General features: G+C 45.4%; 1 protein-coding gene across 6 annotated transcripts in view; it reads left to right on the forward strand.

Annotated features, from left to right (window-relative positions):
• The window catches only part of ASB9 (ankyrin repeat and SOCS box containing 9), a 43,376-nt gene extending 31,970 nt beyond the window's left edge, over nt 1-11,406 (forward strand). For 3 of the 6 annotated variants that reach the window (XM_062184198.1, XM_062184200.1, XM_062184203.1), the window contains 3 exons: nt 1,076-1,504; nt 8,055-8,124; nt 9,449-11,406. In XM_062184198.1, the coding sequence (XP_062040182.1) occupies nt 1,076-1,200 (125 nt within the window). In that variant the 3' untranslated portion in view covers nt 1,201-1,504; nt 8,055-8,124; nt 9,449-11,406. Of the gene's footprint in view, nt 1-1,075; nt 1,505-8,054; nt 8,125-8,936; nt 8,994-9,448 lie in introns of those variants that run through there. The other 3 variants (XM_062184201.1, XM_062184202.1, XM_062184199.1) reach the window with 2 other exon arrangements.
• Nucleotides 11,407-12,748: the final 1,342 nt, after the last annotated feature.

Raw genomic sequence — 12,748 nt, forward strand, 5'->3', positions numbered from 1 at the left:
ACCTGTCCTACTAGTTGCCAGTGGCACCCCCTCCCCAAAAGTGTCTCCAGACATTGCCAGATGTCCCCTAGGGGACAAAATACTTCCTCCTCCTTCCCTTTCCCACCCCAGGCCCCTATTCAGAACCACTGTCCTCAAATATAAACTCTTGTGTGTAGTCCCTTAAGCAAGCCTTGTGCTAGTTTGCTTTTCACTTAGGAGTTGAAGTGCAGGGATAGCTCTGAGCACAGCATTGAAACCTTAATATGATAGACATAAGATAACACACACCTATGATTCATAACAGCTCATTATATTTGACTATCTTAAGAGTGCTCCAATTATGAAATCAAAACAGCTGCATCTAGAAGTAGGCCCTTATTTTTAAAGGGAAAAGACAGGCACACCATTAAGCAGGAACTTTCATTTCCGTTATCGAAATTTTTGTGTAGCTCTGTCATTCCCAAGTTAGCTTCCTTAAGCCTCCATTAGTGCGGCTAATCTTTACATTTCTTTTACTCTGTTCCAAATTAAAATGCAACAATTTCATTTCAGTTAGACCCAGAAGAGAGAGAACATAGCCTAAAAGTTCCTCCAACCAACCAATGGACACTCCCCCAGAACCAAAAGCAGAAAATGATCTTAAGCAGTACCGTGCTATCCCCGCCCCCAGCTTTTTTTTTTTAAAGAAAAGAATTATTTTTAAAGAGTTAGAGGGACACACAGACACACACACACACACAGGGGGAGAGAGAGAGAGAGAGAGCACTTCCATCTGTTAGTTCACTCCCCAAAAGGCTTCAACAGCCAGGGCTAGGCCAGGCCGAAGCCAGGAACCAAGAGCTGCTTCCGGATCTCCCTCGTGGGTGCAGGGGCATCTTGTACTGCTTTCCCAGGCCACAGCAGAGAGCTGGATCGGAAGTGGAGCAGCCGGGACACAAATTGGCACTCATTTGGGATGCCAGCGCTGCAGGCGGCAGCTTTACCTTACCCTGTTCCCCGGCCCTGTATTATTTCCTTATAAGAAAGCTCTCTCTTGTATGCGACACAGTGTAGAGGAGTGGCGCCAAGTGTGACTTGCCTCTGGTCTCCGCAGGGCCGCCCTCTCTCCTGCAGTTGTGCCGCCTGAGGATCCGCGGGTGTTTCGGAGCCCGGCAGCACCACAGGATCGGCGCACTCCTCCTGCCAGAGCATCTGAAACGCTTTCTCCTGCACCTTTGAGTGCATCAGGGCAGTGGCTCGCCACTCAACAGGAAAACAGTTACGGAGAGCTGCAGCCGCTGTAGTGAGAAATAAAGTTGACTTGCAAGAGCTTGGCTTGTTTGTTCCGTTAGCTTTTCACTTTTAATCGAATCACGCTGGGTACTTTTGAATTCCTGGGTAGACAGGAGGAAGACTTTCTCCACCCCTGCTTGGAAGAGAGAGTCTAAAATAACAAGTCTTGTTTTGAACATCTACCGTGCATCCAGCACTGAGCAAGGAGCACTTGGTGTGTCATCTGGAGCCACCACCGCAGCTCCACCAGGTGGGTCCTACTCACTCTCCTTCCCCAGGTAGGGCACCGGAACTCAGATCAGTATGTCCAGTTACCCAGAGCAGAGGCACAACAGCACATTGCGATAAGGGCTTTCTGATGTTAACCTGGGGAGTTTCCACTAAGGCAGGGTGTTCCATCACTATCATGGCTCCCTCTCTGTTACACGAGAAGGAAGATAAAGAAGAAAAATGTTCCTCTGTTTTTTGTCTCATTCTTTCAGCTTCCTCGTTCTTATGACAGAACCACTACTGCCATGGTAAAGGAGTGAGCTCCTTGCCTCAGACAAAATGTTAGGTAGGTCATGAACAGATTGGAGAACTGCCGTCTGATACATCCGATAGTGCACAGGGCGGCCCCCACAGCAAAGGACGGTCTGGCCTTCAATGTCAGCAGTGCCCTGGCTCAGAAGCCCTGTATGGGTGTTATATGGTCACTTTACAAAATGTAAATTAAGATTAAGGAAAATTCAAAAGCCAGTTCTGCAGTATCACTGGCCACATTTCAGGTGTTCAGTAATCACTCCTGGCTAGTGACTCCAGCACTGGACAGCAGAGGGATCACTGCAGAAAGTTCTATTGGACAGTGTGCTGTAGATGCTCAGTGAATGGATTGAACTGCTTTCCAGTGTCACATTTTCAGGAAACTGATATAATCTAGTGTTGATGGCTGCTGTTGCAGTTATCTCTTTGTGGGATGAATTTGCAGCACCATTCCATCAATAGAAAGAAAGAGAATATTGTAGCTACTTAAGGCAAATCCTTAACTGCAAGATGACATATGGCCTAGATGATCTTTAAAGATATTTCCAATGTCATTTTCTGTGATTCTCGATTTAATTTGCTATAGGAAAAGACTCTAGGATATTACTCTAAAATGCCCAACTAGTATCCCAGCAGATGGCGCTGTTGCCACGTAGTCACTTAAGCAAACGGGTTGCTCCTCTAATAAATGACCCATCATAAAATGGTTTACGACAGAGGCTCTGGAAATTTCCATTCGGGAATGAAAACTTTGTAGTGATAGATTCCACTGACACAGGGTTTCCTTACTCTTCTCCAGTGTACTTAATAATTTGAATATGGCTTTACCAAACCTCACCTCCTGCTCCTGTTTTGTTTTCTTCTTAATCTGATCATGTTTACATCTATTACTTAGAGCTCAGACAGCTAACGGACATCAGCATCCTGCCTGTTGCTCGTCCACTTCATTAATTCATTGAATTCACTTATTTAGGACATACCTGGTGCATGCCTGTGTCTGTCTGTGCCATGCACTACTCTAGGCACGGAGCTGACAACAGCAAACCAGATAGCCAGCGGTTTTACTTCCTGCATCTTCCACTCTAGTCAGGGAACCATTTGCTAAGGGCTGAGGAGCCATAGGCATTTTGCTTCATTTTTCTTTTTTAAAATACTAGTTTTAAAAACATGGCCTGTTTCTTTCCTATAAAATGTGTTAGACCCTCGCTTATAATAACCTTCCCTCCACTCCAGATCCAAGGAGTTTAACCCAAGACTGTAATAGAATGACCAGAAATGTAGTTTTTTTTTTTTTGGACAGGCAGAGTGGATAGTGAGAGAGAGAGAGACAGAGAGAAAGGTCTTCCTTTTTGCCGTTGGTTCACCCTCCAATGGCCGCTGTGGCCGGCGCATCGTGCTGATCCGAAGCCAGGAGCCAGGTGCTTCTCCTGGTCTCCCATGCGAGTGCAGGGCCCAAGGACTTGGGCCATCTTCCACTGCCTTCCCGGGCCATAGCAGAGAGCTGGCCTGGAAGAGGGGCAACCGGGATAGAATCTGGCACCCCAACTGGGACTAGAACCCGGTGTGCCGGCACCGCAAGGCGGAGGATTAGCCTGTTGAGCCATGGCGCTGGCCCGTAGTTTTGTTCTTAAATATTCCAGGCAGTTAACCAATTTGTAAATCCATGTAATACATACTTATTCCCACAAATGGGAAAAATACCACCACAACCTCTCTCATTGCAATTGAGGAAAATTTCAAATTACCTCCCTTAGCAATGCTCAGAAACAAGATTCTATTTAAATAGTCTGTTTTGATGATTCTGCATGTGGTCATATTTGTAAGTGGCAAATACCTTTGGATAACTTATCACCCCAATGTGGCACAACCTTGTAAATTCCATCATTAAAGTTGGTTAGATGACACTTAATAGACCCCCTCCCTTGAATTATGGAGTAAACTTAGCCTCATGAAACCATATTTTTAAAACGGTGATGGGGATGGGCATTTAGCATGACGGTTAAAGTGCATCCTGGGTGCAGTGTCCTACCTTAGCAAGTGAAGTCACCGCCTGCGATGCCAGCATCCCATGTGGGTGCCAGTTTGTGTCCTGGCTGCTCCACTTCCCATCCAGCTCCCTGGTAGTTATCTGGGAAAGCAGAAGAAGATGGTCCAAGTGCTTGGGCCCTTGTCACCCATGTTGGGAGACCTGGGTGAAGTTCTTGGCTCCTGGTGTCAGCCTCGCCCAACGCTGGCTATTACAACCATCTAGGGAGTGAATCAGCACATGGAGGCTTCTCTAACTCGTTCAAATAAATAATTTTTTAAAAGATTTATTTATTTATTTGAAAGGCAGATTTACAGAAAGGCAGAGAGAGAGCGCGCTTCCATCTGCTGGTTTACTCCTCAATTGGCAATGGTCGGAGCTATACCAATCTCAAGCCAGGAGACAGGAGCCTCTTCCAGGTCTCCCACATGGGTGCAGGGGCCCAAGGACCTGGGCCATCTTCTACTGCTTTTGCAGGCCATAGCAGAGAGCTGGATTGGAAGTGGAGCAGCCAGGACTTGAACTGCCCATATGGGATACTGGCACTGCAGGCAGCAGCTTTACCTGTTACGCCACAGCATCGGCCCCAATAAATCAATCTTTAACTTGTGTCTTGCATTGGAGTGCCTGAGTTTGACATCTGGCTGCTGCTGCTGCTGATTCCAGCTTCCTGCTTCTGCAGACCCTGGGAGGCAGCACAGCAGGTGATGGTTCAAGTGATTGGGTTCCTGCTACCCATATGGGAGACTTGGACTGCTGCCTTTGGCCCTTAACTGGAGGCCATTGTGAGCACTTAGGAAATTAATCAGGATGGGATCTCCCTGTCTCTTTCTCTCAAACAAAAATTATTAATAGTAATAATTCTGTGGGAATTATCTGTGGGACTGTGTCCCCATTGTCCTGCTGTCAGGGGACTGCTGCCAGCATCTAGAGATGGCCCCAGTTCCTTGGCACGAGGCGCATCCATGCGAAGTCCCCAGCATGGTCGAAGATCTCCGTGACAATCTGGGACCAGCTACAAAAATCTCTGATTAGGTCAGACCCACAGGGACAATAACCTGAGCTTAAATCAACTGGGACTTAATCACATCTGCAAGACCCCTTCAGGGTCATTGGCATGCTTTATCCAGGAGCTAGGGTCGGGTGGGGAATACCATTGTTTCTCATGCCGGCCTTCATGATTCTTCTGTAAACCTGAGCAGTACTGTTCCCTGAAGCAGATGTTGGACCAGAGACTTCATTAAAGTTTATGGAAACCAAAAGAGAAGCTGAGTAAATGGTTAGAAAATCCAGTTAAGTTTACTACAGGTGCACCTTCTGCACAAGGTCTAGCCTCCACACCCAGATTTCCTGTCTGGTTCCCTGATGACATTGCTGGGACTGGCCAGCCCCTCTTCACCATGGCGTGGACTTACCCTGTGACCACAAGAGACCACGCTTATTAGAGGGTCCAGCAGGCCCCAAATGCCAGAGTTACATACATTCAGAGGCAAGAGATGGAGGGCTTCCTACAGACGCAGTCTGGAGGCTTGTTCTGCGGAGGACGGAACAGGCAAAACTAGGGCATCTTACGTCTTCCTCCCATCCTGCCCATCTGGGTGTTTAGGCGGGGACTAAGGAAGTCAGTTTCAAGTTTGGCTTCTGCCTTGGGCTCATCTTGATAAAAACATGGCAGAAGTCCTCTGAGTAAAGAGAAGGGTTCAAGCCTCCTGCTCTAGCCTCCATGATGTGATGGAGGAGCAGAATGTCCTACTCCCTAATACACCCTCCAAGGCCTTTAGACTCCTCCAAGTATATAAATTCTCACTGATTTGACAAGATTGATTTTCCACCCTTTGCTTTGCAAAATCCATTGTGAGACCAAAGCAAGTAAAATTGATTTCCCCTCGCTTCCCTCCCCACCCAAGGCCTCCTGGCTCACTCGTGGTGATATGAGATTTTCTAACTTTCTATGCCCTTTTGAAAAGCTTGTGGTTGTGGAGATTTTTTTTTTTCTTGTGCACTGAGATCAGATAGCTTTACAGGCCTGTGTGGGAATTTGAATGTGGTATTCTAGCTCTTAAAGCTTCATTGGTTCAAAAACACCCCTCTGTTGTTTCATGGTAGGAAGCTTGAGCATTTACATTGTAAGTGTTGGGCTATGGCCATGAAAATTGGGGTAGGGTCACCTTGCTTTCATTCACTCCACAAGTGCATTTTATTTAAATAAGAATGCACTTCAGGAAGCCACTGGCACGCATTCCTCTGAGTTGTACAGAATCAAATGTAGTGGGTCTGTAGTTTACTTTTCAAAATAGGGTATAAAGAATGTCCTAATTATTTTGATTCTCCTAAGTGAATTTGATTGGTCCTGACCACCATCAGCCTGGCTGCAAATTCAACCTAAGTCACAGTATGGAGTCCATCGAAGGGCTAAGCAGAGATCTCTAGGGCCTTAAGCTGCCCGCAAAAGGTGAAGAGGAGCCTCTGGGTCTTAGGTCCAGGAGGACACTGATGATGTTTGGCATATAGGCCCATGTGGCTCCTTGGTGGAAGGAGGCTCTGAGGCCACATGTAACGCAATGCTCAGGCTGAGACTGAGGGCCCAGTGCTACAGCCAGCTGTCCCAAGAGACCCTGCAGCCATTCCCTGTTAATGCATGAGCACCTGATTCTGGGACCTACCTCAAAAGCCCAGTTCCCTTTCAGTCCTGGTGAATTAATGCCTCCCCATGTAGCTAAATTCCACCTGAGATCTCCAAGTGTTCACTCCCTTTTAGCTCTGGGAAAATCTAGCAAGGTTCCCTCAGCAACTGTCAGAAACGCATTCCAAGGGGCCAGCATTGTGGTGCAGTGGGTTAAGCTTCCCCTTGGGATGCCTGCATCCCATATTAGAGTGCCAGTTTGAGTGCAGGCTGCTCCACTTCTGATCAAGCTCCCTGCTAATGCGCCTGGGAAAGAAGTAGATGAGGGCCCAAGTAATTGGGCTCCTGCTACCCACATGGGAGACCTGGATGGAGTTCCTGGTTCCTGGCTTCATCCACAACAGCAAAGCTGTGAGTGAACCAGCAGACAGAAGCAGACAGAGCCAAAGGAGTGAATCAGCAGACACAAGATCTCTCTCTATGTATCTCTTTCCTTTTTTCTGTGTTACTTTGCCTTTCAAATAAATAAAATCCTTAAAAAAAAAGAAATGCAAACAAAATAAGTGGGTCCTCAGTAAGAGGTGCCTGCTTTAGGGATCCTCAGCCTTGCACTCTGCAGCACAGAAGGCTCCTGAACCCAGGGAAGCATAGGCTTGGGTAGTTTCCATTTTCTTAATTAAATAGGAAAAATGAATATGGACAGGTGACTTTGGACATTAGAGGACAGAAAGATGTAAAGTAGGTGTGTCCCCGGGTGGGAAAGTGGACTTTACTAGAGAGATGAAGTAGGAAGTGTGCTAAGGACCCACTTCAGAGCTATGCTCCTGGTTGGGTTTTTCTTCCTGTCATTCACAGCACTCAGGTGCATCTGTGGCTTAGGGGAGAACTGGGAACGTGGGACAGTGGTGTCAAAGCTATATCTGTTGTCCATCCTGGGTGGGAGGAATAGGAAGACTTGGGAGGGCAGGGCTTGTGGACAGTGAAACAGTGGTAGGGCCAAAGTATTGGAAGTTCCAATGGTGCTGTTAAGTCAAAGAGCTCTTGATTTCTGGGACACTAGAGTAGGTGAAATAGAGGAAGAAGGATTTGTGATTAGCTAGAAGCTCAAAATCATGATTTTAGAGGTAGTTTGGTTATTGGAGATGACAGACTAGGAGAAAGCAGTGGATTAAGTGGTGTGGAGGAAAAGATCATCTGTAGAAAAGACTTCAAGGGACTTCAAAACTAGGGTGCAAGGTCAACTGCCTTGTCCATGAGTGGAAAAGTTGCCAAGAACAATGGCCAGCATACAAGCTTAAGAAGATGAAGAGCCAGGCTTAAAAACCAGACATTCTTGAAGGCTGAACTGAGTGGTAGTGGGTGGTACCCTCCCTCTGATGGTACACTTAAAAGAGGCTAGGTGTTTGAAGGAGAAGGAATAGAAATGATCTAAAACATAGGTTGGCAAATAATGGTTAGGAGACCAGCTTGCCTTCTGTTATTGTAAATAAAACTTTATTGCAACACAGTAATACTCATTCATTTACATATTGTCTATGGTGGCTTTAACAGTGCAGCAGAGTTGGGTAGTTGTCACAGAGACCATCTGGTTTGAAAAACCTACATTATTTTCTATTTGGTCTTTTACAGAAAAAAAGTTTTCTGACCCCTGATCTGGAATTAGCAATGAAAGGCAAAAGCATTAACCTCACAGTGAGAGGTAAGCACAATTAATATCACAATAATTTTTCTTGCTACACAAATGTCAAATCCTCTGTTCCTTTTAGTTTGGGTCTGCTCTGGGTCACTAGATCAACTGTTCTGACTTGATATTTTTTTTCACAGTGAATCAATGCATTGGATGGCTGAAATGATAGAATGGCTTACTGTTTTAGTTTTGTGCGTGCATATATTTTTCCTTTGAAACACAAGTCAGCCTATATAATTGATTTATAGAGGTAAATTTCATATTGTAGAAATCCAGATCACATTCATTCAAAAAATTAACTGTAGGCTGTGATGCTATGCTATGGCTTGTTAGAGTGCTGAGTAAAGATGCTGGTGGATCTTTTGTCCAAAATCAATTTCCTGTTTTACTTTACCTCATTCCTTGTTGCTGGTCTTGAGAATGAGAAACTGTCTCACTGGGCTTTGTCCATTATCTATATCCACTATGTAACAAGACAAGCACAGACAGTACTCCCAGAGTAGCTAGTTTACAGGCTTGCTATTGGTCACTCACATTTCTTCCCTTAAAATTTGAATCAAGCAATCCAAACAACTCGGAGAATAGGCAACTGAGTCAAGCAAGCAGTCGGGCATCAGAGTAAGTATCCATGTGTGTGTCTTGTTAGGGTCCTGAAACTCTCATCTTTATTTTTGCTTTTAATGGAAGCTGGAAACTATAAAGCTTCCTATTCCATCAGATCTTTGAATAGCTTGGTAGATTCTGTTCTGAACCACATGATCACTAAGAGAGTGTGAGTGCTAGGTTCTTGGACATAAATGGATCCACTGGTTTGTCTTTTCCAGATTTTCAGATAAGATGTGTTCAACAGGCCAGTAGTCCTATAGTCCCTGCATCATAAGGAGAATAAAGTGTGATGGGAGCAACAGAAATACAAATCAGTCTTGACTCTTGGGAGGACCACAGGTGGCAATAAACCCAACTAAAATGGAGTCAGTAGGTCCATGGTGTGTAACAGATATACTTGTCTATCTTAAGAGAGGATGGTCTAGGGATTCTCTCAGACAAAGCTAAGAGTAAATATCTGTGGTGAAAATGGCTTCTTTGGAAGATTTTTATTGCCCAGAGCACTACCTTTGTTGTTTTCAATCCTGAATTTTGCAAATTTGACATTAACTTTTGTGTTTGTAGAAACATATTTCAAGAATGGTGGTCTTGGTTATGTTCTGGACCTGTCCAAATGCTGATGATGGGAAATTAAAATAAAACTTTAAAAAATGTCCTGTATTGGCTACCAACAGTAGTGATGGAAACAGCCCCAGTTGTGTCCTTTGCTTCTTGTATTTCACGTCAGCAGGGTTTGGTGAAAACACTCTGCTGCTTGGGACTTCACAGCAGAAGAGAGGAAGAATCAACAGGTGCACCAGGCCCAGCGACAGGGAGTACAACACTCCCCCAGGGATCTGCAAAGACTTTGGTCAGTGGGTTCCACGGATTTAAGAGCATGCTTTTTCCTTTGCCTGGTCAGTGCTGACTCCATTCCCTCTGATTAATGAGTAAGTGGTTTTCTGTCTTTAGTTCAGTAATCTGGGGATGGAAGACAGCTGTTCCACTACGGATCCCCACCAGTGCTAGTGATGCTAAATTGGTTGTGAAATGAGGCTGGCAGATCGTTTTCCTTGGGCTGTAAATTTCTGTGTCTCATATGATTTCCACTCTAGGTCAGGACTGGAGAGAGCCATTTTAGGAGGGAGAGAAACTTCGGTCTGACCATACTGTACTGGAAGAAGTTGTCAAAGCTTTTGCTGTAAAGCTTCACCTTCTTAGGCTTGTCACCGTGGGCAAAGGTCTCGCTTTAAGTGCAGAGTCATGGAATAATGAGTTTCTTTGAATTAGCTTATTAGGTCTGAAAAGAATGACTCAGAAATCCGTGAGGAGCTTGTTTTCCCCTGATGTGGAATAACAGGACAATACTTGATATATGGCTGCCCAAAACACAGAGGACCGACTTTATTCAATATTTCACCTAACGAATGGAGACAGTATAATGACATCTGGATGTTGTCTATTCTGACACAGATACTAACCTTTGAGTAGTGGTGTGTTGATAAAATGTTTAACGTCCAAATTTCTGGGAAAAAACACAAACTTTTGGTTTGCAGTGTTTGCCAATTTCTCTGGTGTAAATATGGCCACATGACCAATTTCAAGCTACCAACATAACATCAGTGAATGCAGAATTTGGGAACAAATTTGCACGATCAGCTTTTGGGAGATAATCCCAGTTGGCTGCAGCCATGACTCTCTTCTAGGGCTAGACTGTATAGAGCAAGGCTGGCTCCTGTCGCCTGCATTGGAAGATATAAGCTGCTGGGAAAGGAGTGAGGGTGTGGCACACTGGGGGACAGATCTTGCTTCTGTCCCCAGGGCTTCATTTCTTCCCAACAACTTTCAAGTAACCAGGCACCAGCTTCTTCCCAACCGATTCAAGAGCAAACCTACAGGATCGTGTATTTTGCCCTTCACCTTTTCTGCTCTCCCTTTGGAAGTCTGAACAACATGACAACAAATGGAAGACAGAAATGAGATGTCAGCAAAGCCACCAAGCCTGGAACTAACTGCACAGTGTCCTCTGGAAGGATTCTGCTACTTTGACATTTAAAAATGTATTTTCCTCCTATAATTCCTAGAATTGGTTCACTTTGGATTCACTAAGCCTTTATGATACAATTCAGAGCAGATGCTCCCAAACTGAAAATTCATACACAGAACCTTGAAATCTAGGGATTCCCCAGATTCTGCCTCAGATCCAATGAGTTGGAATCCCACTGAGGGTAGAGAATGGAGAGCAAGGCCACATGCAATATTTTACAGCAATTTCCTTGAATGATTCTGATGCAGATAAAGGACTGGAAATCAGTGCACTAGGATTTGGTCATTGTTCCACTGGGCAGCACTCAAAGTTAAGCTGCATCTTCTAGAGCAGCAGTTCAAATGCGGGCGTTTACAGACGAACATGTGCAGGACAGCAGGGCAAATGCCTGTGCCAGGGCCCCACCAAATGGTTGTTTACTTATTTGGAATACAGAGAGAACCCCCATTCTCTGGTTCATTCCCAAATGCCCACAACAGCAGGGATTGGACAGGCTAGAGCTGGGAGTGGGAAACCCAACCCAGGTCTCCCACTGGGTGGCAGGGACCCAACCACTTGAACCATCACCTCCTGCCTCCCAGGATGCAGAGTAGGAGAAAGTTGGGATCAGGAGCTGGAGCCGGGAATTGAACCCAGGTACTCAGATGTGGGATGTGGGCATCTTTTTTTTAAAAAATGCTTTATTTATTTATTTGAAAGGCAGAGTAAGAGAGAGGCAGAGGTGGAGAGATAGAGAGATCTTCCATCCGCTGGTTCACTCTCCAAATGGTCACAACAGCAGGAGCTGCGCTGATCTGAAGCCAGGAGCCAGGAGCCAGGAGCCAGGAGCTTCCTGTGGGTCTCCCATGCAGGTGCAGGGGCCCAAGCGCTTGGGCCATCCTCCACTGTTTTCCCAGGCCACAGCAGAGAGCTGGATCAGAAGTAGAGCAGGCAGGACTCGAACCGGTGCCCCTATGGGATGCCGGCACTGCAGGGGGCAGCTTTGCCGCCTGCAGCACAGTGCCGGCCCCAGGATGTGGGCATCTTAAGTGGGGTCTTCACTGCTAGGCCAAACCCCTGCCCCTCCATCAGACTTTCAGATCCCCAAGTTTCACTGCTGTTGTCCTTGATTCACAAATGCTGGCAGCCATTTTGTCCTTCCATCCCTCAAGCAAAGTCCCCAAAAAACAAGCACTTCTGAAAGTATTAGGGAAAGTGCCCGAGATGCCACACCTGGGTGGCTCTGAGTGCCTTCAGAGGCAGAAATAGCTGTCAGAAAGAGAAGCTCGTAGCCGTTTGCAGCCCTGCGTCGACATCAGTTTTTGGTCTTTGAGTCAATGTAGATTAGGGGCATCAATTCCTATTGCAGCCAACTGTCAGTTAACATCTCCCTTAGGATAACCGACTTGAGCATAATCAGCAGGTGAACACACTCGTTATCATTGTCCGTCTTTCTGAGTTTCTGAGTATCGATTTTCAGTCTAGGAAGCTGGGCCCAAACAGACGTGAACTGTAAGTGATTTTTCTACTCTTTTTCTCCAATTCATTCATTTATTCACTGAGTATCTGTAGAAAGTCTGCAGTGCACAGACAGTGGTGATACAGCAGTCAGAAAAAAATTAACCTAGAAACCTTGGTTGGTCTCCCAGTGGGAGGACAATTAAAAAATACAATAAGCAAAGTAATATCAACTGAATATGTCATATGGTGAACAGAGCAAAGACCTAAAACATATGTCAAAAAAATAAAAAAATAAAATTTTTCTAACTGAAATTGAGCATTTCTTTCCATTTGGAATGTAGACAACCAGAATCATTTCAGCATACTTATAACTCTACCAACCATGGTTGTCGCAGAGATTTTTATATTAGATTATAGTTCATGCAACTATTCTGAAGTATCTTTTATGCTCATCACCTCCTGGGAATTACTGTAATTATTAAGCTGCTGCTAGATTGTGTATGATCACGGTCTCCCTGCCTGCGGAGCCAACAACGAACCTGGATGTTTTCACAACTGGAGTTC

The sequence above is a fragment of the Lepus europaeus genome, chromosome X (genome assembly GCF_033115175.1).
Source record: "Lepus europaeus isolate LE1 chromosome X, mLepTim1.pri, whole genome shotgun sequence".
NCBI lineage: Eukaryota > Metazoa > Chordata > Mammalia > Lagomorpha > Leporidae > Lepus > Lepus europaeus.